At 57.5% G+C, this 23828-nt stretch overlaps 4 protein-coding genes across 7 annotated transcripts; 1 reads left to right on the top strand and 3 right to left on the bottom strand.

Moving 5' to 3' along the window:
- Positions 1-5865: 5865 nt before the first annotated feature.
- Positions 5866-17053, bottom strand: LOC133283011 (group IIE secretory phospholipase A2-like). 4 transcript variants are annotated; one of them, XM_061479444.1, is made up of 4 exons: positions 16756-17053; positions 15931-16075; positions 6628-6734; positions 5866-6094 (listed from the first exon to the last, which is right to left on the bottom strand). In XM_061479444.1, the coding sequence occupies exons 1-4, from the start codon at positions 16925-16927 to the stop codon at positions 5952-5954; spliced, it is 567 nt and encodes a 188-aa protein (XP_061335428.1). In that variant the 5' UTR covers positions 16928-17053; the 3' UTR covers positions 5866-5951. The 4 variants fall into 4 exon arrangements, with proteins under 4 accessions (XP_061335428.1, XP_061335429.1, XP_061335426.1 ...); XM_061479445.1 differs by lacking the exons at positions 15931-16075; positions 16756-17053 and adding exons at positions 7145-7292; positions 7420-7898; XM_061479443.1 differs by lacking the exons at positions 5866-6094; positions 6628-6734 and adding exons at positions 14917-15325; positions 15652-15758.
- Positions 9878-11730, bottom strand: LOC133283012 (basic myotoxic phospholipase A2 PhTX-II-like). The gene is made up of 5 exons (XM_061479446.1): positions 11571-11730; positions 11137-11193; positions 10844-10967; positions 10303-10409; positions 9878-10197 (listed from the first exon to the last, which is right to left on the bottom strand). Exons 2-5 carry the CDS (start codon positions 11174-11176, stop codon positions 10073-10075), a joined length of 396 nt encoding a protein of 131 aa, XP_061335430.1. The 5' UTR covers positions 11177-11193; positions 11571-11730; the 3' UTR covers positions 9878-10072.
- Positions 12672-13353, bottom strand: LOC133283013 (basic phospholipase A2 Cdr-13-like). The gene is made up of 3 exons (XM_061479448.1): positions 13128-13353; positions 12922-13028; positions 12672-12834 (listed from the first exon to the last, which is right to left on the bottom strand). Exons 1-3 carry the CDS (start codon positions 13229-13231, stop codon positions 12713-12715), a joined length of 333 nt encoding a protein of 110 aa, XP_061335432.1. The 5' UTR covers positions 13232-13353; the 3' UTR covers positions 12672-12712.
- A 3337-nt stretch (positions 17054-20390) lies between the features above and the next one.
- On the top strand, positions 20391-23624 carry UBXN10 (UBX domain protein 10). Its single transcript, XM_061479436.1, has 2 exons — positions 20391-20472; positions 22515-23624. The coding sequence occupies exon 2, from the start codon at positions 22530-22532 to the stop codon at positions 23382-23384; it is 855 nt and encodes a 284-aa protein (XP_061335420.1). The 5' UTR covers positions 20391-20472; positions 22515-22529; the 3' UTR covers positions 23385-23624.
- The last annotated feature ends 204 nt before the right edge of the window (positions 23625-23828 follow it).

The following is a 23828-nucleotide window of genomic DNA, read 5'->3' on the forward strand; positions in this document are numbered from 1 at the left end:
GTCAGCCAGCACTGTGTCAGCTGTGACATTCCTCTTTTCTTTCCCATGCAAGAATGCAGGGATGAGTTTTATTTTAATTAGAACTTCTTGTATTGCATAGGCTGTTGGAGAAGCGATTAATATGTGGGGGGAGAGTGGGATTGCTGCATCCAGTTTGAGATGAGCTCAGTAATACAGTGATACCAGTGAACTCCTGAGACCACAGAGCCAGTTTACCCTGATGAGGTTGTAAAACACAACATGAGCAGGCATGAGATTCCTGTTGAGTGTTATTACTTGGACATCGGGAATCTCATCTCCTTTGCCATACTCTGGAGCATTTGGGCTACTCCAGAGCTTTAATCCAAGCCAGGAGCTTGATAGTTGTTAGTCTCCACATGGAGTTAATGTAGCCAAAGGCCTGGGAGCAAGGTTCCAAGCAGCAGTGCTCACTGGGAACTCTGCCTACTTCGCTCTTCATAAATCAAGCTTTTTCCAGGGTAGGATGTTTTCATCTTAAACCCCTCTTTGGTAAGTTCACTGAGCTCCATAGAATGTACAGCCTGAATCCTGTGATACTTTCTACTATAGGATTGTGAATATGAGCTGAAGCGTGAGGACTGTGGGACTTGGCCCTTGATTTATGGCTTGTGGTGTTTCAGCTTCACTCTGGATTTTAGGCTTGGCGTCAAACACTAAGCTTGAAGGAAGCACAACAGATAAGAGGAGACACCTCATCAGCCAGGGCAAAGATTAGATACATCTTTCTGGAAGTAAGGAATGCTGCTTTTGACAAAATTCCATGTATTCTCTGCAGTTTCCAAATCAGCACAGAAATACAAATGCCTTTTCTGGCTGAACTGCCAAGATCTGAGCTAGTACTTCTTCATATGCTCTGCTACTGTTTATCCAGAGCAGTTGGAGAACAGAAAGGAAGGAGCTGTAAGTACTGGTGGCATAGGAGAACAGGCTTTAATGCTGGTGAAGAAGTTCCTTTGGTTCCTGTAATGAGCTTGGTGGAAATAAAAAATAATACAAAGCAGCCCTTCTGCTTTATGGTGGGACATAGTGTCTGGCAAGTGAAGCAGTGGGTTGCATGCTGCTCTGAGTGCCTGTGGTGGGCATGGGGGAAGTCTGTACTATTCCATAGGTGGGAAGAGCATGGATGAGCCTTGAATTCACAGTACTGTTCTTACGCTGTAAAGGAGTTAGGTGAAATCTGTTTCATGCCAACCTTAGCCTGTTGTTAGCACTGTTGCTTCCTGGCATTCATGTTCTCTAAGACAGTCACTTTCAGTAACGGAACCACAAGTCATGGCTGGAAGGGAGAAAGCACGAGTCGCTTCACCGGGGTGAGGAGCTGAGGACAGCCAGGTAATGGAGGTGAACATGTCACCTTTGTCTTGCCCAGCTGTGTTTTGCTTTGCAGGTGGGTTCTGCAAGTCTGAAAAGATACGAGCGTGCAGATGTTTGATGTTAATGAATCGCTTTTTTGTCTTCTTGAGGCAGAGCTGATAAAAGGATTATTGTTGCTTGGAGCCTGAAGAGCCATGAGGGGAGTTATGCTGCAGACAGCAGGAAGAAAGCTGAGCTTTCCAGCGTGTGAAGGGACCTGCAAAACTCACCCTGCCCAGGACAAACAGATGAGCCTGCAAGAGCAACACCTCTTCAATGGCAAAGAGAGATGCTGACCGTCAGCTCAGGGACACCTGGAACCAAATCTGTGGCTGAAAATGCTTTCATTTCCAAGTGTAATATGATTAAAATCTTTTTTTCAAGCGGTGGTCTCCTCAGTCTTGTTAGAGCAGTCCCATTCTCTTTGGTTTAGCCAGGATAACTTCGTACCTACACAGATTCTCCATTCAAAGATGTTAAAGCTTTCATCCTGTCTGGTTTCTGTCTTTCCTTAAGAGGTTGAAATTTCCCCCTGCCCTTTTGACATGTGTTTTTTTTAGGGAATACTTATGCAATGATCCTCAGGGATTTTGTGCTTTGTAAACAGGCCCTAGATTTTTCCTTGCAGGAGGAAGGGAGGCGAGGAACAAGAGAAGAGAAACATCCTGATTCATAGGCCGTGTTTACTCTTTGGTGGAGCTGTGCTTCGGAGCATGCGGTCATAGGACAGGCAGCACTGCGTGTTCCCTGGGTGTTCGAGCGTTGCTGCTGGTTCCCAGCTGCTGGATGACATCTTTGAGGGTCACGGGTGGGCAGAGGGCCGGGTGTGTGCTCAGTGCTGCTGGGGCTGCGCTGTCATGGGCAGCCTCGTGAAGGTGAGCTGCAGCACAGCAAAAAGCTGCGTTCCCTGCATCCCACCCAGCACCATCCTCCCTGGAGGGCCACGGAGATGCTGCGAGGGCTGGAGCAGCTCTGCTCTGGAGCCAGGCTGAGAGAGCTGGGCTGGGGCAGCCTGGAGAAGAGAAGGCTCCTGAAGGGGAGACCTGAGAGCAGCTCCAGTGCCTGAAGGGGCTGCAGGAAAGCTGGAGAGGGGCTTGGGACAAGGGATGTAGGGACAGGCCAAGGGGAATGGCTTTAACCTGCCAGAGGGGAGACTGAGATGAGCTCTTAGGCAGAAGCTCTTCCCTGTGAGGGTGCTCAGGCATTGGAACAGGCTGCCCAGGGCAGGGCTGCAGTCACCGTCCCTGCAAGTGCTCACACACCGTGGAGGCAAGGCCTCAGTGCCATGGGTCAGTGGTGGCCTTGGCAGTGCTGGGAACGGTTGGAGTTGGTGATCTTGAAGGTTGATTCCATGATTCCATGAGCTCTCTCTGCATCCCAAAGCCCTTGATGGAACCAGAAAACGAGGTAAAAGGAGAAGCGGGTGCTTTGGAGTTACAAAGACACCGTGTTTACCGTAGGAAGCATGAGGAAGGAGTAGGGATGCTGCTCGTGATGCAGTGGGGTCAGGTTAGCAGCCATATGCTGGGGTAAAACTCAAACAAAACACCCTAAAATCACCTTTGTTTGAGGACCCCCAGCTCTGCAGAGCACCTCTCTGAGGTGGCATTAAAGCCCAGCTGCCTCCCTGGCTCGTTGGTGCCAACTGGGGATCCCATAAAGCAGTGCTGAGGATGAGGTGGCTGCAGGAGCCCAGCCTGGGCACAGCTGCCCGGCTCCATGAGGACCTGCTGGAGACACAGGGAAAGCCAAGCCCCACAGACCCCCCATCTGATCCTCCATGGCCTCAGTGCCTGCTCGTTACCCAAATACTCGTTAGGAGCTGGTTTGGGGCTGTGTTATGGCCATGAGTGGAGCTGGGTTTGGGGCTGGGTTTGGAGCTAGTTTGGGGCTGTGTTATGGCTGTGAGTGGAGCTGGTTTGGAGCTGGGTTTGGAGCTGGCTTGGGGCTGGGTTTGGAGCTGGCTTGGAGCTGGGTTTGGAGCTGGCTTGGAGCTGGGTTTGGAGCTGGGTTTGGAGCTGGGTTTGGAGCTGGGTTTGGAGCTGGCTTGGGGCTGGTTTGGAGCTGGGTTTGGAGCTGGTTTGGGGCTGGGTTTGGAGCTGGGTTTGGAGCTGGGTTTGGAGCTGGCTTGGAGCTGGGTTTGGAGCTGGTTTGGGGCTGGGTTTGGAGCTGGCTTGGAGCTGGTTTGGAGCTGGGTTTGGAGCTGGCTTGGGGCTGGTTTGCAGCTGGCTTGGAGCTGGTTTGGAGCTGGCTTGGGGCTGGTTTGGAGCTGGGTTTGGAGCTGGTTTGGGGCTGGGTTTGGAGCTGGGTTTGGAGCTGGCTTGGAGCTGGTTTGGGGCTGGGTTTGGAGCTGGCTTGGGGCTGGTTTGGAGCTGGGTTTGGGGCTGGTTTGGAGCTGGGTTTGGAGCTGGTTTGGGGCTGGGTTTGGAGCTGGCTTGGAGCTGGTTTGGAGCTGGGTTTGGAGCTGGTTTGGGGCTGGGTTTGGAGCTGGGTTTGGAGCTGGCTTGGAGCTGGTTTGGGGCTGGGTTTGGGGCTGGGTTTGGAGCTGGCTTGGAGCTTGTTTGGGGCTGGGTTTGGAGCTGGGTTTGGAGCTGGCTTGGAGCTGGTTTGGGGCTGGGTTTGGAGCTGGCTTGGAGCTGGTTTGGAGCTGGGTTTGGAGCTGGTTTGGGGCTGGTTTGGAGCTGGTTTGGAGCTGGTTTGGGGCTGGTTTGGAGCTGGGTTTGGAGCTGGTTTGGGGCTGGGTTTGGAGCTGGTTTGGAGCTGGTTTGGGGCTGGGTTTGGAGCTGGTTTGGGGCTGGGTTTGGAGCTGGTTTGGAGCTGGTTTGGGGCTGGGTTTGGAGCTGGGTTTGGAGCTGGTTTGGGGCTGGGTTTGGAGCTGGTTTGGGGCTGGGTTTGGAGCTGGGTTTGGAGCTGGTTTGGAGCTGGTTTGGGTCTGGGTTTGGAGCTGGTTTGGAGCTGGGTTTGGAGCTGGTTTGGAGCTGGTTTGGGGCTGGGTTTGGAGCTGGTTTGGAGCTGGCTTGGAGCTGGTTTGGAGCTGGGTTTGGAGCTGGTTTGGAGCTGGGTTTGGAGCTGGCTTGGAGCTGGTTTGGGGCTGGGTTTGGAACTGGTTATAGCTGGTTTGGAGCGGGTTTGGAGCTGGTTATAGCTGGTTTGGAGCTGGTTTGGAACTGGGTTTGAAGCTGGTTTGGAGCTGGGTTTGGAGCTGGTTTGGAGCTGGGTTTGGAACTGGGTTTGAAGCTGGTTTGGAGCGGGTTTGGAGCTGGTTATAGCTGGTTTGGAGCTGGTTTGGAACTGGGTTTGAAGCTGGTTTGGAGCTGGTTTGGAACTGGGTTTGAAGCTGGTTTGGAGGTGGTTTGGAGCTGGGTTTGAAGCTGGTTTATAGCTGGGTTTGGAGCTGGTTTGGAGCTGGTTTGGGTCTGGGTTTGGAGCTGTTTTGATGCTGGTTTGGAGCTGGTTTGGAGCTGGGTTTGAAGCTGGTTTGGGGTTGGGATTGAAGGTGGTTTGGAGCTGTTTCGAAGCTGGTTTGGTGCTGGTTTTGAAGCTGGTTTGGGACTGGGTTTGGAGCTGGTTTGAGGTTGATTTGGGGCTGGGTTTGGAGTTGGTTTGGAGTTGGTTTGAAGCTGGTTTGAAGATGGTTTGGGGCTGGGTTTGGAGCTGATTTGAAGCTGGTTTGGGGCTGGTTTGGAGCTGGTTTGGGGCTGGGTTTGGAGCTGGTTTGAAGCTGGTTTGGGGCTGGGTTTGGGGCTGGTTTGGAGCTGTTTTGAAGCTGGTTTGGGGCTGGGTTTGGAGCTGATTTGAAGCTGGTTTGGGGCTGGTTTGGGGCTGGGTTTGGAGCTGGTTTGAAGCTGGTTTGGGCCTGGGTTTGGAGCTGGTTTGAAGCTGGTTTGGGGCTGGGTTTGGGGCTGGTTTGGAGCTGTTTTGAAGCTGGTTTGGGGCTGGGTTTGGAGCTGATTTGAAGCTGGTTTGGGGCTGGTTTGGGGCTGGGTTTGGAGCTGGTTTGGAGCTGGTTTGGGGCTGGGTTTGGAGCTGGTTTGGGGCTGGTTTGGAGCTGGTTTGGAGCTGGTTTTAAGCTGGTTTGGAGCTGGGTTTGAAGCTGGTTTGGAGCTGTTTTGGAGCTGGTTTGGGGCTGGGGCGCAGCAGCCGCCCGCTGGTTCAGTCAATCCCAGTTTTTCAGCTCTGACGCTCCAGATTTACCAATTTGCTGCCAAAATGCCACTTCTGGTAAGCGTTTTCTAAGGACAAGATACAAAATTGGGCTTGAATTTTCACCCTAGGAAATCAGCCGCAAAGTTCTGCTGCCTCCCGCGCTGGTTCCTGCGCTTTTCCTCCCCCTTCCACCATCAGTTCCCCAACGCCAAACCCAACGCCAGGCGTGCTTCACAAACTGCCTTTGGAAATGAGCTTTTATTGGCGTGATCTCCTTGTTTTCATGATTGATTTCATTGCGGGGAGCGAGGCCTTCCCAGGGCAAGGCACCAGGCACTGGTTTTGGTGTCTCAGGACCAAGCCGGGCTCTGCCCAGCCCCTGGGAAGGCACCGAGCCCGCAGCGGAGCCCGTTCCTGCCGTTGAGGTGCGTTCAACAGGATGGAGTGGAGCCCTTGCACAGGGAGTTGCGGTAGTTCCTGTAGGAGCTCCGGAACGTCCTGGCTGCCCTCTGGAAGCACTCCGCCGCCCGCCTGTCGCACTCGCAGCTCCCTCTTTGACACCAAGTCCCAGATCCTGGAAGGAAATGGGGTGGGATGGGGATGGGAGAAGGGAAGGGGGGGAGAGGCAGAAGATGGCTCTTGGATCATCCCCATGTTGAGCTTGGGGCGTCCCCTGACCTGTGGCGCGTGGGGCTATAAACCATGGATGGCCATAAAGGAGCTGTTGAGGTGACTTTATCTATGTATGTATGTACAGATATTTGCCTAGGTTACAGGGAAGTGCTTTGTTTTTAGCCACTCACCATGACAGGACAATGTTTGCTTTGGGGAAAGGGAGGCAGCAGGGCCAGGTCCCCATCTGAGATGGGAGGGTTGCCTCAAACCTTCAGTATTGGCCCTTACAGAAGGGCAACCCCCTCCTTTGGGAGGTCTCTGAGCTCTACACCTCTCCATATTCCCAGGAAACATTAATTTGCCCTATTCCAGGTGCTTTTCCCTCCTTTCCACCCTCTCCCCAGCTGGTTTCCAGGCCAGGATAATGGCCTGAAGGACATCTCGGAGGAGAGGTGTGTGTATTTGTGCCTTTGGCCCCGTGCCGCCTCTCACCGCACGTTATCTTGCTTCCCTGGATGGAGTATTTGTACGTGACCAGCTTGGGGCTGCAGCGAGAGGAGGACAGCTTCTTGTAGCAGCAGTCGTGGGCATGGCAGCACCTGCGGGCACGAGAGGGAGCGATTCGGGTGGTGCCATGGCGGTGAGCACCGGTAGTGCTCACATCAGCACCGTGAGGAACGTGTCCCGTTCGTCCTGGGTTAGGTGCTCTCCTCGTGCTGCAGGAGCGTGGGGAGGTGACTCACACCTCTGGCATCACCAGCCCAGCTCGACATGCTTCCCCCTGCTTACAAATGGCCCATAGCTGGATCCCAAAGCATCTCTGCCTGATGCTGCCCGGGCAGAAGCAACGCTGCTGTGCCCCATTCCATCACCTGCTGCTCCCGAGCAACGCTTAAGGAGGACAAGCAGTGATGCTTGCATTGGGCTACCGGGAGCAGGGCAAGCATTCCCTGCGCTGATGGAGGGAGAGGGAGGCAGGGAGGGCTGGGAGCGCCGGGTCCCGACTCACCTGTCGGTGGCGTCCAGCGGCTGCTTGGATCCCCCCAGGCCGCAGTAGCAGCCGTAGCCGTTGTAGGACAGCGGTGATTTCCCTGTCTTGCGCTTGATCATTGAACCGAACTGAATCACGTTGCAGGCAGCAGGCGCCAGCCCTGCCACTGGGGACAGCGGCGTTAGGAGCACGGGGAAAGCAACCTCCCCTCCCAGCCGTCTGTAGCAAGGAAGAGCATTTTCACCCTCCCCGGTTCACTGCTTAGGGATGCCTCGGCCATGGAGGGTACTCACAGCAGAGGAGCAACAAGAAGAGCTTCATGGCTGGTGGTGGCAGCTCCGGTGTCCGGGTGAGCCCAAGGTGCCTCCAGTCACACCTTTTATAGCCCCATGGGCTGCCTGGCGCGGCCCCTCCTTCAGAGAGCCCAAAGTGGGCAAATATTGACAAATGTCACCATTTTGGTGGCACTGTGTGTGCGAGCCTCTCTCGGCGCTGCTGGAGGCCTCAGTGGGGAGCCCTACGCTGGGACAGCCCTTTGCAGGGGAGGTTTTGGTGGACTGGGATGAATGGGGCAGACCGGGGCTGAGTCCATGCGTGGCTCCTGGGTATCTCAGCATCCCAATGGGAAAACTTGAGGGAAAATGGGAACCACTTCGCTCCTGCACTCTTTTTGATGTCTAGGTTGGAAAACACCACTCTGTATCTTACCCTTTCCGTCATGACTTACCAGGCAGGGAGAAAATGCAGGCGGTGCAAAGCATCCTCTGCTTCTGAAGTACCCATTGTGTGAGATGCAGCACCGTGAGCTGGTGGCCCTCCAGAATGGGCTGTGGCAAGAGATGGGACTGAGGAAAGGGTCTGTATGCTGGTTTTCCTGGGTCTTCAGTGCCCAGAGGCTCCTTCTGTATGGGGATGTTCCATTGCTTCCCCTGTGTGCATTTTCCTCCTCTCAAAACAGAGCAGGCGTTGCTCATGGGCTGCTGGGTGAGCTGTTTGGCTCACATTTAGGGCACCGGAGCTGGTGCAGGGCCTGGAGCACAAGTGTGATGGGGAAGGGCTGAGGGACCTGGGGGGTTCAGTCTGGAGCTGAGAAGGCTCAGGGGGGACCTGATGGCTCACTACAGCTGCCTGACAGGAGGGGTTGGGCTCTGCTCCCAAGGAACAAGGGATGGGACAAGAGGAACCGGCCTCAAGCTGCACCAGGGCAGGTTTAGATGGAGCTGAGGAACAATTCCTGCCCCAGAGGGTGCTCAGGCATTGGAACAGGCTGCCCAGGGCAGGGCTGCAGGCACCGTCCCTGCAAGTGTTCACACACCCTCAGTGCCATGGGTTAGGGGTGGCCTTGGCAGTGCTGGGGAATGGTTGCTCTTGATGAGTTTAAAGGGCTTGTCCATGATTTATGTAGAAGGAAATTAAGGCAAGCGGCAGGGCAAGGACAAACAATACCAGGGCTGTATGCTGGAAGGGTGAAGGGGAGGACGGCTGTCGCTTGCAGACAATCTCTAACGCAAGAGGTGATGCTGAATGCCCATTTAGCAGTTTCCTTCTGGCAGAGCTTGCAGGTTCTCAGTGCTCTGCGAGGAGCCCCAGCACCAGCCAGGATGAGGAAATCCCCTGTCTGTGATGGGGAAACTGAGATGGGAAACAAGGACGTGACTTGTGTGAAACTGGAGTGATGATGGGAAGAAGGAACTTGGTCAGGGCCCCAGCAGGATCTCTTCCCCCTCTGTCGGGAGCCTTTTACACGCCTTTTCTGCCTTTTCTCCAGGCAGAAAAATACATAAATAGTTAAAATTCACCCAGGATTTCAGCAAGGAGAGCGTGTTCCAGCTCATCCTGACCTGCAGTCCACCTCTGTGATGCTCCTGCTCCCATCTCGGCAAGGATTTGATCCTTGATTTATGCCATAGACAGCAGCTGTGGGGCGAAAGGATGCCCTCTCCTTCCTTGTCCCCCTGAGGATAAGCACAGCTGGCAGAGCTCAGCGCTGGCTTGCAGCCAGAAGGAAGCGTTGCTGATTTAAGGGATATTTCCTGGTGCCACCGAGTTCAGCTTTGGCACAAGCCAGGGTGGGAATGGCAGCTGCCGAGGCCGCATTTGCTCCCTGTTCCTGTGGCTCTCCATTGCTGAGCCCCACAGGGGGTCACAGAACCAGGACCTCACAGCGGGCCAACCCCCGGGGCAGAAACCCTGCTTTATGGGGACGCTGCTGCGGTGAGGGGGGAAGCAGCCGGTGCCTGAGCCGCCTGTTCTAGGGGCTGTGCTCGGGCTTGCTGCAGAATCAGGCCACAGCATTCCTTTCTAGTGAGAAATGTGTTTTGCTGCGAGGCGAGCTGCTGACCACCCCACTGCAGCAGAGGTTGCCAGCGCCCGGCCCTCCCCAGCATCACTCAGCCCTTTGCGTCGGCTTGGATTGCTCCATCTCGGAAGGACCGCACGTCCCGGAGCCTGGAGGCTCGGGGATGAGCGGGGATGTGCAGATGCAGGTCAGGGGGTGTCATTGTCGCTGGTTTTCCGTCGGGAAACCCAGCTAAGACGTTAGCCGCTGCCTGAGCGAGTCACGCCGCGCTGAGGACCGAACTTTTGCGCTCTCTGGTTTTATTTGGGAGCAGCAGAAGGGAACGTGCAGCGAAGCGAAAAGCAGAGGGAGCGGAGGGGCTGCACAGGAGCCGAGGGGGACGCGCGCTGGCTCCATCTCGCCCTTCGCAGCGACGAGGAGCGGGTGCCCACCGCTCCCGTGTTTCCCTGCGCCGAGACCTCGCACCTGAGCTGCTCTCCCTCTTCGGACCCGGTGCGCGCCGGCACAACCGCACCAGAGGGCGGCTGTCCTCGTGTCGAAGCCGGAAAGCCCCACGGAGGAGACCCGGCAGGGCTGGGGTTCGCTGCTGGCCCCGTCCCTTCGCTCACCAGCCCGGATGCGGCTCAATGCAAGGAGCCCCTTTGGCTTCAGCACCGCCCGCCTCGGCCCCGGCACTTGCTGCGGCGCCGGAGCTGCCCCCGGCTGTGCATGCGGCAGAGCAGGGCTGCCCGCTCGCATCGGCAGGCGCCCCTTTGGCACCAGGTCCCGGAGCCTGCGGACACCGGAGGGAAGCGCAGCTGAGCCCTCCCCTTAGGGCAGCTCCGCGAGTGCTGCCCGGGGAAGGGAAACGGGATGCTGGGGAGCGGCGGGGACTCACTGCAGCGGGGCGCTGCTGCCCGGGGCACGGGGAAGGGCTGCGCGGGTCCCGCGGGGCAGCGCCGTGCCGCCAGCCTGGCGTAGCAGCAGGCCCGGAGCCGGCAGCACCTGCGGCGAGAAGAGAGCCCGGGCTCATCCGAACCACGGCACCAGCGGCTTCGGACCTACCTGGCACGGGCCCTGCGAGCCCGGCGTCCTCCTCCTGCCCTGAACCGCACCGAAGCTGCTCCTTCCAGCCCACCCTTACACAAAGCCTCTTCTCTACTCCCCTGTGCTACCTCTGTCCAGCTCTGGGACCATCCTGCCTTCAGGACCGTCCTTCTCCTCTGGAGCCACCCCATTGACTTCAGGCAGCTGCTGCTGGCACAACCCTACCGACTACAGGGCTGGAATTAGGGGTGAAGGCGCCTTCCCTAAAGCCTATTCCCCTCCTGTAGCTGCCCGTGGCCTGGTCTGCTTTTTGCAAGGCTTTAGAGGTTGCTCATGACCCCTGGGGTTACCCTGGGGCCAGCGTTAGCCCTCAGGGGCAGCACTGTCTGTACCGGTCCATTGAAGCCCTCGACGTGCCCCATCCCGAGGAGCAGCCATGGGTCACATTTCCTACGGTGCTCCCCTCGAGTCCCGGTGCAAACGTGTGCGGGAGCTTCCCATGAGCTATGGACACACCTAAAGGGAGCAGAAAGTGTGATTTTTACAAGTTATGTGCAGAAACAAGGCCTGGGGAATGATGGGGACGGTGTCCCCGTGGAGCGCACGGGGGTCTGGGGATGCTCCGTGCATCAGCACAGGGCTGCAGCCTGGCTCCCAGCTGTGGGCCAGGGATGGCTGCACTTACTGCAGGCAAACAGCACTGCCACCATCAGCAGGACCTTCATCTTCCTCTCACCCACGCCTGGGAGGAGAAACAGGACACGCTCAGCAGGGCAGGGTGACAGGCACCGCCATTCAAACCGTGCCTCTGAAGTCAGGTCTGATCACCCCGAAATCAGAGGTGGCAAAGGCAGCCGTGCCCTCCGGCATCTGTGCTGCTGCCCCTTGGCCAGAAGCAAACCCTTTGGGAACCTGTCCCACCACCCGAGCACCTCCTGCCTCCCGTCCCACTGCTTCCAGCACCCAGGGCATCACTTTACAGGGGCAGTGCCACTACCCCTGGGACGGAGGTTCTATCTGAGAGCAATGGCAAGCAGCAGAAGCAGCTCTGCAGCATCCCCCCCCTGTGGTTTCGTTCTGCAGCAGCCACGAGCCCACCCCACAGGGGGAGTTGCTCACCGGGGGATGGCTCCGTCTCCCCTTCCTCGCTGTCCTGGGGAGCAGCCCCTCCACGTCCGGCCCGAAGCTCCCAACTGGAAGTGCTGAAATCACTTCTCTGTCCCAAAATTGCTTTCTGCTACGCCCCTTCCCTCGCTGGCCAAACCCCTCCGTCCCCGTGGGCTGCAGCCCCGTGACGCAGGGGCCGAGACGGAGTTCCTGCATGGCCTGGGGAGGATGCTGTGCTTTCACAGAGGGGATTTCTCTGCTGCCCACAGAGGGGTGGATTAAGCACGTTGTTTATTTGCGCTTTGAGGGAATTCACAGCAGCACTGACGTGGTTCACACAGGCAGGGACGGAGGGAGGTGTGGATGCAGAAACCGGCCCCACATCCCAGCCCCCATCACCAGCAGGGATGTGGGGATGTGGGGATGCAGAAACCGGCCCCACATCCTAGCTCCCATCACCAGCAGGGATGTGGGGATGTGTGGATGCAGAAGCCAGCCCCACATCCCAGCTCCCATCATCAGCAGGGATGTGGGGATGTGTGGATGCAGAAGCCGGCCCCACATCCCAGCCCCCATCACCAGCAGGGATGTGGGGATGTGGGGATGCAGAAGCTGGCCCCACGTCCCAGCTCCCATCATCAGCAGGGATGTGGGGATGTGGGGATGCAGAAGCCGGCCCCACATCCCAGCCCCCATCACCAGCAGGGATGTGGGATTGTGTGGATGCAGAAGCCGGCCCCACATCCCAGCCCTCATCACCAGCAGGGATGTGGGATTGTGTGGATGCAGAAGCCGGCCCCACATCCCAGCCCTCATCACCAGCAGGGATGTGGGGATGTGTGGATGCAGAAGCCGGCCCCACATCCCAGCTCCCATCACCAGCAGGGATGTGTGGATGCAGAAGCCGGCCCCACATCCCAGCCCCCATCACCAGCAGGGATGTGTGGATGCAGAAGCCGGCCCCACATCCCAGCCCCCATCACCAGCAGGGATGTGGGGATGTGGGGATGCAGAAGCCGGCCCCACGTCCCAGCTCCCATCACCAGCAGGGATGTGGGGATGTGGGGATGCAGAAGCCGGCCCCACGTCCCAGCCCCCATCACCAGCAGGGATGTGTGGGTGCAGAAGCCGGCCCCACATCCCAGCTCCCATCATCAGCACCGGTGCCTGGGGTAGAATCGGTGGCTCCTCCTGTAGCTCCCGGTGCTTCTCTTGAGGCAAAGGGCCAGGCTGCGGTCGCACTCGCAGGAGAGCTGGGAGCACCACGAGCCCTTTCCTGCAGGCAGAGGGGACCCCTGGGTCACCCCAAGCTCGGGGGTTGGGGGGGGGGGGGGGGCACCCCCTTTGCCAGGGCCCTACTCACTGCAGGAGGGGCTGCTGCCGGCCCAGTCGTAGAGGTAGCTCTGAGCTTTGGCATTGCACTGGTGGCTCAGGAGGCTCTCGTAGCAGGTATCGTGCAGCTGGCAGCATCTATGCGGGACCTCGAGGCGTTGGGGCTTGGTTTTGTTCCCTTTCCCCCCCCACATTTAAAGCCATGCTCGGGCAGGGAGGTGTTGGAGCCGCTCTTACCTGTCTGTGGCATCCTTGGGCTGCCCCTTGCCCCCAAAGCCGCAGTAGCAGCCGTAGAAGGAGTAATGCAGCAAAGCGTTTTTCCCCGTCGCCTTCGTGATCATCTTGTGCAGATCCCAGAGGCTCCCATGAGCTGGGGGCAGAGCTGGGGAAGCGGGAATAGGTGGGGTTCACGCTGACATCCAGCCCCACAACAGCATCTCCATCCCTCCAGCTCCCAGATGGGTACCGGCCTGGTGATGTCTTTAAGGCTGGTCCATGGAGCAGAGTACTCGGTGCGGGAGGGTTGTTGTATGTTTGGTGATGGGAAAAGGTCAGGAAATGACCAGCCTGGTCCTAATTTCCATGACTACACTGCATGGAGAGCCGTGGTGCGAGGGAGGACACTTACCCCATGCAACCAGCACAGCGAAGGCCAGGTTCATCTTCCTGACAGCCCTGGGAGAGGAAACCAAACCATTCCCCTGTTCCATCAACCACTTTCCTTTGTACTTCCCCCTCAGTGGGGGCAGAGGTGGTCCCACCTTGGGGGATGAGAGGGTGAGGCTGTGCTGGGGATGGGAAGCGATGGGAATTGGCTGGTGGAGGAGTGGAAAAAGCAAACTGAAGGGATAGGAAGAAAGGTTGGAGGAACGACGGAAAAGGTTGGAAACCCTCGAGGGCTGCATCCACCGCTCCGCTCTGGGCTGGTGTCTCAGGAGCCTTCCCTGATCCTGCTTTCCCAGCATGGGCCTCGCTTCCCGCTCGCGCTGGTTGAAGGCAGGAGCGGCATTCCCACATCCCTGCTTACCTCGGGAAGCCGCCGCTCGCCCCCAGGGCCCTGCAGCTGCCGGGGTGTGCTTTATACAGTTTGCTCCCTGCTGCCAGGGGCTTGTTCTACCCAAATCTTGCCGACTGGGCTCTTCTGCAAAGGAGAAGGCACCATCCTTCCCCTTTATGGGAACGCAGGGATTCCCCTCGGCGCCCTGGCTGTGCTCACAGGGCTGGGGCTGTCAGAGCAGCATTTCCAGCCCAAGGAGGAAGCCAACGCTCTGTGCCCCAGGCCAGAGGTGCCCGAGGGCCTTTTTCTCTGCCCTTGCCAACACCCCGGTGCTGTATGAGGGTGGGGAAGTGCATGGGCTGCAATGCAAGCATCACTACATGTGCCTTTCCCAGGAGCACGGGTTATGCAGCCTCTGGATGAGTGAATGTTCACGCCCCGTGTGAGGGGAATGAATCAAACCCCATGTTTAGTGATGAGTGAATGCAGCTTCCCTCTGTTTCTCTTCCTCCTTTTACACCTCCCCATTGCAGCCCCTGTGCAGAGCTCATTCCCTATGGGGAAAGCACCCAGTCCGCCTTGGGGTGGACGGGGCTTTGACGTCTTCCCTCCTCTGCGGGTTCTTCAGCCTTCACGTTGGCCATATTTGTACCTCAGTGTCACGGGAAGATCCCAAATCATCTCCCACATTTCCCACCACCGTTATTCCCATAAAAACACCTTTTGGCCCTATCCCACCTGCCCCTTAAAGCACTGCTTTGATTTTGCTCCGGGCTGAGCTCAGCTACCGGGAAGGGCTGTTGGGAGAAGCTGAAAAACCCCACTGCCACCAGGGCTCAGTGCTGGGGGATCATTGCTGTCGCCAAGCCCTGTGCATTACAGCCACTGCTGCCGTTGGGATCGTGCGAATACCGGGGTCAGGCTCTGGTGTGGCTGCAGGGTGAGATGTAAAGTGCCCCCCAAACTCAGCAGCTCGGTTGCCACCAGTGCAGTGCCTCAGTGGCTCTGATGGAAACCCATCCCGGAGAATCACTTTAAACACCTTTTATTGCCTTTACTGGGAAACGGAATCAAGAGAGAAAAGGGAGGAGGAAGGGACAAACGGCTGGGAGCTGAGGCGTCCTTTTGGGAAGGGGGAGCTCCACTCGTAACGTGTGAGTGCCCTTCCTCACCCTCAGCATCACCGCAGGGGCTCCGGCCGTGTTTGGCCCCCATGTCAGGCTTTTCTTGCCGTGGCAATAGGGAAAGCCAGTGAAACCCTGCAGCCTCGCTTGCAGCCCCCCCTTCCCTGCTCAGCACTGGAGTTTGCTTCCTTGGCATTTCAGCTTGAAATAGAAGAGGTAGGATTTGTTGTAGGAAGGCAAAGTGCTTGCGAAGCACGAAGCCACCGCCTGGTCGCACAGGCAGGTCTCTCTCTTGCACCAGCTCTGCTCATCACCTGCGGGGGGGGGGGAAAACACTGCTCTAAATGGCTTTTCTGCTCAGCAGCAGCAGCGATGGGGCCGCTCCGGGCACCCCTGATGCCTGGAGCTGCCCAGGGGAAGAGCAGGGAGCAGCGTGCCCAGTGCTCGCCCCCTCCAAGCTGCCTGCATCCCTTGTAATTCCCGGCTGATTATCATGTGCCGTATCCTGCACGCACCCGACAGGGCACCAGGCTGGATCCATCCCGGGGGGGGGGGACATCCTCCTGTGTACCTGGGGTGCTGTGGGGACTTGTGGGTGGTTCCCCACCTCCGTGGGACCCCCCGGCTCTGTGGCACTCACCGCAGACGATGTCTCCATCAGCAACATCGAACTGGTAGGGGGTTACCAGCGGGGTGCATGTGCCCTGTCTCAGCCTCCTGTAGCAGCAGTCGTGAGCGTGGCAGCACCTATGGGGGACACCTCGAAGGTGAGGGAGGGTCCAGCCCCAAATTTAAGGTAACTGGGAGGAGGGGATGGCCAAGACAGCAGCAGGGACCAGTGCAAACCCCGCTCCGCAGAGCACACCGGTGCCCAGGGGGGTTTTTGGGGCCCCCTGCCCCGGGTTATCCGGGTACTCACTGGTCGGTGGAGTCCACCGGGGTGCCCCTGCCGCCGATGCCGCAGAAGCAGCCGTACCAGCTGTAGGAGAGCAGCGCGCTTCTCCCCGTGGCCGCCCGGATCATCTGCTCCAGCTCCAGGACGCTGCTGTGGGCCGGCAGCAGCCCTGCAGGGCACAAGGATGAGCTGGTGCGGGGCCGGGACGCAGCGGCATTCCCTGTGCCTTGCACCAGGAACGGGAATGGGGCATGGGAACCATGGGAAGCACCCCCAAACCCCTCAGGATTATGTCTGGTCTCTGCAGCTGCCTCCTTCAGTCTGGAGAATCAGAGTCATGGAATGGGTTGGGTCGAAGGGACCCTAAAGCCCATCCAGCTCCAACCCCTGCCACGGGCAGGGACCCCTTCCACTAGAGCAGCTTGCTCCAAGCCCCTGTGTCCAACCTGGCCTTGAACACTGCCAGGGATGGGGCAGCCACAGCTTCTCTGGGCACCCTGTGCCAGCGCCTCAGCACCCTCACAGGGAAGAGCTTCTGCCTTATCTCCAACCTGAACTTCCCCTGTTTCAGTCTGAACCCATCACCCCTTGTCCTATCGCTACAGTCCCTGATGAAGAGTCCCCCTCCAGCATCCAACAAGATGTTAGTGCTCTCTGAGGAGGCTGTGCCATGACTGCATCCTGCAACCCTGACCAGCTCTGGCCTTGACACAGGCAGGAAAGCTGGTGACAAAATAACTCTGGATCTCAGCATCCCAAATCCTTCCCACCATGATGACCTCCAGGGCTAAGTCTCATTTGCCAGGCAGGAGAGGTCCCAGCCTGGCCCGGTGAAACCGGGGCACTTACCGCAAGCCAAGAGCAAGGTGAAGAGGAGATTCTTCATCCTCAGAGCGGTCCTGGAGGAGGAAACAGCAACAGGGGGCAATGAGCAGTACCCCAAGCACAGGACCGATGCCACCACGCCTGCGCCAGGGGCACGGAGCACGGTGACATTGGTGTTACCATGGACGTACAGCATTGTGAGGGTACCCCTGTGCCCGAGCGCACCCAGATGACTCCTGATGGGGCCTTTGAGGCTGGTTTTGGGATGTGGCGCTTGGCAGGGATGCGCACGGGGACACAAGGGTTTTAAAACCGGGGCTGGGGGAGCTCACTGCTCACTGCTGAAGAGAATGGGCAATAAAGTTCCCCTCGTCCTTATCTCGCCTGCACCTCGCAGCTCCAAGGCTGCTGCTGGCTCAGTGGGTTTGCTTTATAGAGATGGTGAGGTCCAGCCCCTCCTCTGTCTGTGCTGGCGGCTCCTGTCACTGTGGAGCAGGGCCCTCGGTGAAGGAGAAGGTTCCCATCCTTCCCCTTTCCAAGAGACAGGAGTTTCTGCCGGTGCAGCCCGTGGTGATGCTCCCTCCACCACCTCGCTTCGCCCATCTGCTCGTCGTCTCCATCTCGGGCAGTCTCCATCTCTCCTGGATGAGCTGGTCAAAGCCTTGGCTGTGATTTAATATCCACAGGTTTCAGCGGAGACACAGGACAAAAGGGACTTGTGCTCAGGACACACCGAGGTCACTGCACCCCTGTTCAGCTGCAGACACTTTGGCCTCGGTGTTGTCCCAAGTGGGTGCTTGGCTTTGTCAGCTCACGCCCTGCAGCCTCTGAAGTGGTTCCTCTTGGGTCTTGCCCCCTCTCAAATCCACGTCTGCATCTATTCCTTGTGTCTGTGCTTTTCCTGCCCTCAGGGCAAGGGGTCTGTGAAATGGAATCACCACAAACGCCATGGAAACCCAACTTGGAATGCTTTTGAATGGAGTTTATTTAATCACCACAGCTGAGACATGACACCAAGACACAAGGGAGGCAAGAACCTGAGGAGATAAGGAACAAAAGCTGCTATTTTCCCTGCTAAACCGCAGGGCCAAGAGCAAACACCAAGGTATGCAGGGCTCCACCTCGGTGATCAGCCACACTCCCAGGAAGGGAATTCCGGGAGGGAATGGTAAGAACCTGGCTCAGGGGGCTCTATTCAAGAAGAAAACCCCTTGTTGAATCCCTTGAGAGCCACCCAAGCTGCTCACTGGAGGGATGTCACCTCCCGCCTGTCCTCCAAGGCTCTTCTTCCCTCTATTTCCTGCTGCCAAGTGGAACAAAAAGCCACGCAAGCCCCGTCAGGGGATGCTGGTGAGGAGCAGCAAGCCTGAATCCCCCCTCAAGGGTGCTGAGGGGCTTTCCCATTCATCACCTGCACACAGAACCATCTCATTGCCACTGGCTGCATTGGTTTGCATTGCAATGATGCCAACCAGTGGGGATCACACCGACACCCAAACCCCCTCTCTCCCCACCTGACTTTCAAACCCATGGCATCCCAGATGGCTGATCATTCGCTTCCCACCTCATCCACACAAAAGTCCCATTGGAGAAGATGCCCCCGTGGTGGTGGTGGTGGTGATTTCTGCACTGCTCATGCTCACATGCTTGGTTCGTGTAGGTCCTTGCCCTTTGGGGTGGGTTTGCTCACCTGCTGGCCCTCATCTCCCGAGGTTTCGGTGTGGAGTTTGACTAACCCCGTGTGAAAGGCACCATCCAGGGGCTGGGATCACACAGATCGGGGATCCAAAGGTGCCTTTAAGCAAACCCCCTCATTTTAAACCCTCTCCTTGAGGATTTTTACCCTCTCTTCAGTGGAGGCACCAACCCCAAGGCTTAAAACCCACCCATGGAAGTTGTTATCCCCTTGGAAAGATGCCATGTTCCAGCTTTCCTCTGGAGCAAACAAGGAGGGGCATTAACCTGCATGTGTTTCTTCAGGGCCTTACTGGAGTGTAAATACCCCCAGTGCTTTGATCTGCAAAAGCACGTGGCTTTGGTGCAATATTCCAGACCCATCCCGAGGATGGGATGAGCTGATACTTAGCCACCTCCTTATGTTTTAGTGCACGGGTCCGCTTTGATCTTCCCCCCCGGCAGGGTGGAGATCCCCAGTTTGATGGTAGGTAAGTTAGTTATTGCTTGTTTCTTGCTCCTTTGATGGGCAGCTGTAAGTGGGAGAAGCTTCTGGTTAGCTAGAGGTGGGTTTAAAAAGGGATTAAGGAGGAGAGATGGAAATGCCATCGTGATGTGGTGTGTTCCCACAAGGAAAACTGACTCAGGGCCCTGCCAGCACTGCAGCCTGCAGCTCTCCCAGCACAAAGACAGCTTAGAAGCCCCCCAGGGTTGTTGGTTTATGTCCCTGGCGGATTTTGTGTGTCATTTTTAAAGGTGTTCTCATCAAAACTCATGAGTTTGGTGCTGATTTGTCCAATCGATTCAGCATCGCTCAGGTGGAGCTCTTCAATCACACCATCGGGAATCAGGTCACAGGAGGGGGAAAGCCCAGTCCCTTTGCTCCCGTTCCTCTGCCTTTGCTCAGGAGAAGTTCTAACGCCCTGTTTAAAACTTTTGGGGTTAAAAAGAAGGTTTTCGGTATTAAAATAGGGCGAGTGGCACCGTTTTGTCTTGTGGGGCACAAGAGATCCTGTGGGAGGGACAGGGACAACCTCGGTATCAGGATCCCTACAGGAACTGGGAGGGGACCCCGCTGCGACCACCCTGCTCACCCCTGTCTGCCTTGTGACCCTCAGGATGAAGCTCAGCCCCACATGAGGTGGAGGAGCTGCCCCACTGCACTGCTGAGGCTGGTCCCTGCACAGAGCAGCTGTCCCTCCTGTCTGCACCAGTGCATCACGGCTACACCATGGAATCCTTGAATCCCAGGTTGGAAGGGACTTCAGGGATCACAGAATCATGGAATCCCAGCCTGGTTTGGGTTGAAGTGACCTTAAAGCTTAACCCCTCCCACAGGCAGGGACCCCTTCCACCGGAGCAGCTTGCTCCAAGCCCCTGTGTCCAACCTGGCCTTGAACACTGCCAGGGATGGGGCAGCCACAGCTTCTCTGGGCACCCTGTGCCAGCGCCTCAGCACCCTCACAGGGAAGAGCTTCTGCCTTATCTCCAACCTGAACTTCCCCTGTTTCACTTTGAACCCATCACCCCTTGTCCTATCGCTACTGATGAAGAGCCCCTCTGCAGCGTCCTTGTAGCCGCCCCCTTCATCTGGTCCAACCTTTGCTGGCACAGCAGGACCAGGACTCCATAGCCCAGCACCCGTCCAGGCGGATCTTTAACGTGTCCAGTGCTGGAGTCACCGCTTCCCTGGGGAGATGATTCCAGGCTGGCTGTTCCCAGGGTCAGGGTGGGAAGTTTCCCTCTCGGTACCCAGCCCTTGGATCCCCTCCGCGGCGCTGCCGTGGCCCATCTCCGGACCAGCCTGCCCCGTCCCTCTCACCGTGTTCTGTGCACGGGCACCACAGCTGCGCACAGGACCCCAGCACCACGGCTGTGCCCAGCCCCACACCGGGACCCACCGCAGCGCTCCCGAGCAGCGGCACGGCGGGCGGTAGGACCCTGCGGCGCCCCGAGCGGCTCGGGGCTGGCGGGGAGGGGCGGGGCCTGCCGCGCGACCGGAAGTGCGGCTGTCGCCGTGGCAACGCGGCGCTGTTCGCCGGCGGGCGCGGGCGGCCGGGGCTGCAGGTGAGGGGCGGCGGGGCCGGGCCGGGCTGTGGGGCCGGGCTGTGGGGCCGGGCTGTGGGGCCGGGCTGTGGGGCCGGGCTGGGCTATGGGGCGGGCTATGGGGCCGGGCTGGGCTATGGGGCGGGCTATGGGGCCGGCTATGGGGCCGGGCTATGGGGCCAGGCTGGGCTATGGGGCCGGGCTATGGGGCCAGGCTGGGCTATGGGGCCGGCTATGGGGCCGGGCTATGGGGCCAGGCTGGGCTATGGGGCCGGGCTATGGGGCGGGCTATGGGGCCGGGCTATGGGGCCGGCTATGAGGCCAAGGCTGGGCTGCAGGACTGTGAAGTTGGGGTATAGGCCTAGGCTCTGCCTGTGGGCCCAGGGCCAAACTGTAGCACTGAGGGCCCTGCTCAGAGCTGGGCTGTGGGGCCGGGGCGTGGGGTGCCTGTGGGCACAGCCCCTCCCTGGCTGCAGCTCCGCAGTGTATAAAGTGCGCTGTGTTTAAACGGCTCCTCTGGTAAAACTGCTCTCCCCTGTGCTGGGGGGGCAGAGCCCCTCTCTCAGGTCCCGCCATGGCTTCTGGAGGGCTGTTTGCTCTGGGGTTCATCCATCGAACTGCTGATATCTCCTAAGTGCTGCAGTGCCCTGGGAGCTCCTCCTCAGAGCGTGCAGCTACAGCTTGGTGTTGCCTTGGTGTTGCCTGTTGGAGGCAGTGGATGAAGGGAGCTCCCTCCTCCGTCCCAGGAGCTCCAGGGAAACTCCAGTGAGTCACTGGAACAGTGTCCCTGTCCCTACTCCATGCTCACAGAGGGACAGAGCTCTCTGTCTCCAAGCAGCTTCATGCTGGAGCTGCTCAGGGCACATCTCTGCTGGGAGACCTGGCTTTGGCTGTGCTTGGTGCTGGTTGCTGTCAGGGAGGTGGAGGGGCAATCATGCATTAAGGATGCTGGGGAGGGACTCTTGATTGGGGACTGTAGCAAGAGGACAAGGGGTGATGGGCTTAAAGCGAAGCGGAGGAAGCTCAGGTTAGCTAGAAGGAAGAAATTCTTTCCTGTTAGGGTGGTGAGGCACTGGAATGGGCTGCTCAGGGAGGTTGTGAATGCTCCACCCCTGGTGGTGTTCAAGGCCAGGCTGGACAGAGCCTTGGGTGACCTGGTTTAGTGTGAGGTGTCCCTGCCCATGGCAGGAGGTTAGAACTGGATGATCTTAAGGTCCTTTCCAACCCTAACTGTTCTATGATTCTATGCAGTAAGGAGCCCATCACTGGCAAAAGGCTGTGGAACAAACACAGGGGCTGTTCCCGTCTGTTGTTTGTCCCATCTGGGTGATGGGCAGCAGGTTAGGCCAACTCCATCACTGCTGGAGAATGCCAAGGGATCAGGGTTGGCTTCCGCCCATTCCGTTTGATAACTCCTCCTGAGTAAAGCGTGGAGGAGCTCTGGTACCTTCTCTTTCAGGCTGGATGTGAGGAAGAAATCCTTTACACTGAGGGTGGGGAAGCACTGGCACAGGTTGCCCAGAGAGGTGCTGGATGCCCCATCCCTGGAGACATTCCAGGCCAGGCTGGATGTGGTTCTGGACAACCTGACCTAGATGATGTCCCTGCTCGTTGCAGGGGATTAGAACTGGATGAGCTTTGAAGGTCCCTTCAACCCAAACTATTCTATGACCCTGTTGGACTTCTCTGAAACATTGATGTGAAGGTTGTGGCTCAGTTTCCTGGGCTTCTGGACTGCTTCGTCCTGGTAAAGCACAGAGGAGCTTAAGCTGGAAAACACACAGCAGAATGCGGCTTCATCTTTTATAAGGGATTTATATCAATCTCTGTTGAGCAGCTTTGGTCGCAGAAGTCAGAATGGGCTTCTCTGTATTGAGTCAGACTTATCTCAGAGGTCTTCAGAGATCTTTAGAAAGACAAGTTCAGTCAGTCTTACCCTAAAGTCCACGCCAGAACTTGGTCTGTCACTGCAGGAACAGAAGTGGGAGCTGTAGGGGGATTAGGCTCTTTAGAAGCTTTCTGGCCAGTTCCTGTAACTCTTCCCTCTACTGCCCCATCCGCAGGTGCCTTGAGAAGCAATGGCTACAGCAGCTCTGCTGAACTCAGCACCATCTCAGCTCTGCTTCCCTTCAAGCGCAGCAGCCTCTTCCCTGTGGTCAGACACCACCACCATGCACGTCACCAGGCCAAAATCTGCCAAGGGACGCACCAGGTCCAGCTTCAAGTACTCTCAGAGCACGGAAGCCTGTCCTTGCCTCGTGCCATCTTCACCACCACCACCAGCTCCTCACCAGCTAGTGAGCAGCCGGAGAGCATTGTTCAGGAAACCAGCATTCCCATCCAGCCCGGTGTGTCCCAAGGAGATCCCAGAGCTCCTGCAGCACGTGCCTTTGAGGACCTCCTCTTCCCTGAACAAGTACAGGGTGCTCCCCTCCATCGGCTTCAAGGGCACAGGGAGCAGCACTGTGGAAGCAGTGGCTGAACAGATCAACCGGCTGAAGGTGAGCGGGAAGCGGGAGGACATCCCAAAAGGCAACACTCTTTCTGGAAAGCAAGAATCTGCCAGCATGTCATTGGAGAGCTCACACAAGCAATGTCCTCCTGAGAAGCCAGGATGCAAAATGAGCCCTTCGGCATCAACTTTGGGAGGTTTGGAAGAGCTGCCGAAGGAAGAGTCGCGCTTGCTGCTTGCTGTTCGCTCGCCCTCTGGGCAGAGGTTTGAACATCATTTCCAGCCCACTGACAGTCTCCAGACGGTCCTTGCCATGGCAGAGCAGAAAACATCAGCCAAATACAAGCATTGCAGTGTTGAAACGATGGAGGTGCCCTGCAGGAGTTTCTCTGACCTGACGAGGTCTCTCCATGAATGTGGGATCCTGCACAAGTCCGTGCTGTGCATCCGACAGAAGGAGCAGCACGATGCTGATCTTTAGGGTCCTTCTGCTGGGTGGGATGCAGCACTTCATCTGACAAATAAGAGTTTGATGTTTCCTGGGCCTACTTCTTCATCTTGTCACCTTCCAAACCCTCCCTGTGAAGCAGACTTGTGTATATGTCTTGAGATGTTGTTTGAGGTGTATGTACCTGCTACGTCAACAGCACTTTTCTTCACGTGTGCCATCACAAATTGCTTTCTGAGCATCACCACCTTTGTTCGTTTGAAGTTGCTGATGTTTTCAAGAGTTTCCCATTTGTTCTCTCCTGTATTTCAGGGAGGTACCACTTCCCACAGTGGATCCAGATGCAAAGCACCTATTTGGGAAGGTAGAAAAGGAACTGGTTTACTTTGGAGGACCATTTAGGTTATCCTCAGCATTTTGAGAGTGACTGAGATGGAGCTCAAACACCCAAACCCTCCAGAAATAACAGTAACTGCT

This window comes from Pezoporus flaviventris, unplaced genomic scaffold (assembly GCF_033815535.1).
Source record: "Pezoporus flaviventris isolate CSIRO_AGI_PZ_B2104156 unplaced genomic scaffold, CSIRO_AGI_Pfla_v1 ptg000148l, whole genome shotgun sequence".
In the NCBI taxonomy this organism is placed as follows: Eukaryota; Metazoa; Chordata; class Aves; order Psittaciformes; family Psittacidae; genus Pezoporus; species Pezoporus flaviventris.

Excerpts from the sequence above, each read along its gene's own strand:
- LOC133283012 (XM_061479446.1), bottom strand. The coding sequence starts at position 11,176 with ATGAAGGTCCTGCTGATGGTGGCAGTGCTGTTTGCCTGCA. Across the intron at positions 10,410-10,843 it reads TCGAGGGCTTCAATGGACCG|GTGCTGCCGGCTCCGGGCCT; the intron begins GTACAGACAGTG and ends TTCTCGCCGCAG. Across the intron at positions 10,198-10,302 it reads GGCAGCAGCGCCCCGCTGCA|GCTCCGGGACCTGGTGCCAA; the intron begins GTGAGTCCCCGC and ends CGGTGTCCGCAG.
- LOC133283013 (XM_061479448.1), bottom strand. The coding sequence starts at position 13,231 with ATGATCACGAAGGCGACGGGGAAAAACGCTTTGCTGCATTACTCCTTC. Across the intron at positions 13,029-13,127 it reads CCCAAGGATGCCACAGACAG|ATGCTGCCAGCTGCACGATA; the intron begins GTAAGAGCGGCT and ends GGTCCCGCATAG. Across the intron at positions 12,835-12,921 it reads CGGCAGCAGCCCCTCCTGCA|GAAAGGGCTCGTGGTGCTCC; the intron begins GTGAGTAGGGCC and ends CTCTGCCTGCAG.
- LOC133283011 (XM_061479442.1), bottom strand. The coding sequence starts at position 16,927 with ATGCTGTACGTCCATGGTAACACCAATGTCACCGTGCTCCGTGCCCCT. Across the intron at positions 16,076-16,755 it reads CACCTTGCTCTTGGCTTGCG|GGCTGCTGCCGGCCCACAGC; the intron begins GTAAGTGCCCCG and ends TGTGCCCTGCAG. Across the intron at positions 6,735-15,930 it reads CCGGTGGACTCCACCGACCA|GTGCTGCCATGCCCACGACT; the intron begins GTGAGTACCCGG and ends TCGTGCCCGCAG.
- UBXN10 (XM_061479436.1), top strand. The coding sequence starts at position 22,530 with ATGGCTACAGCAGCTCTGCTGAACTCAGCACCATCTCAGCTCTGCTTC.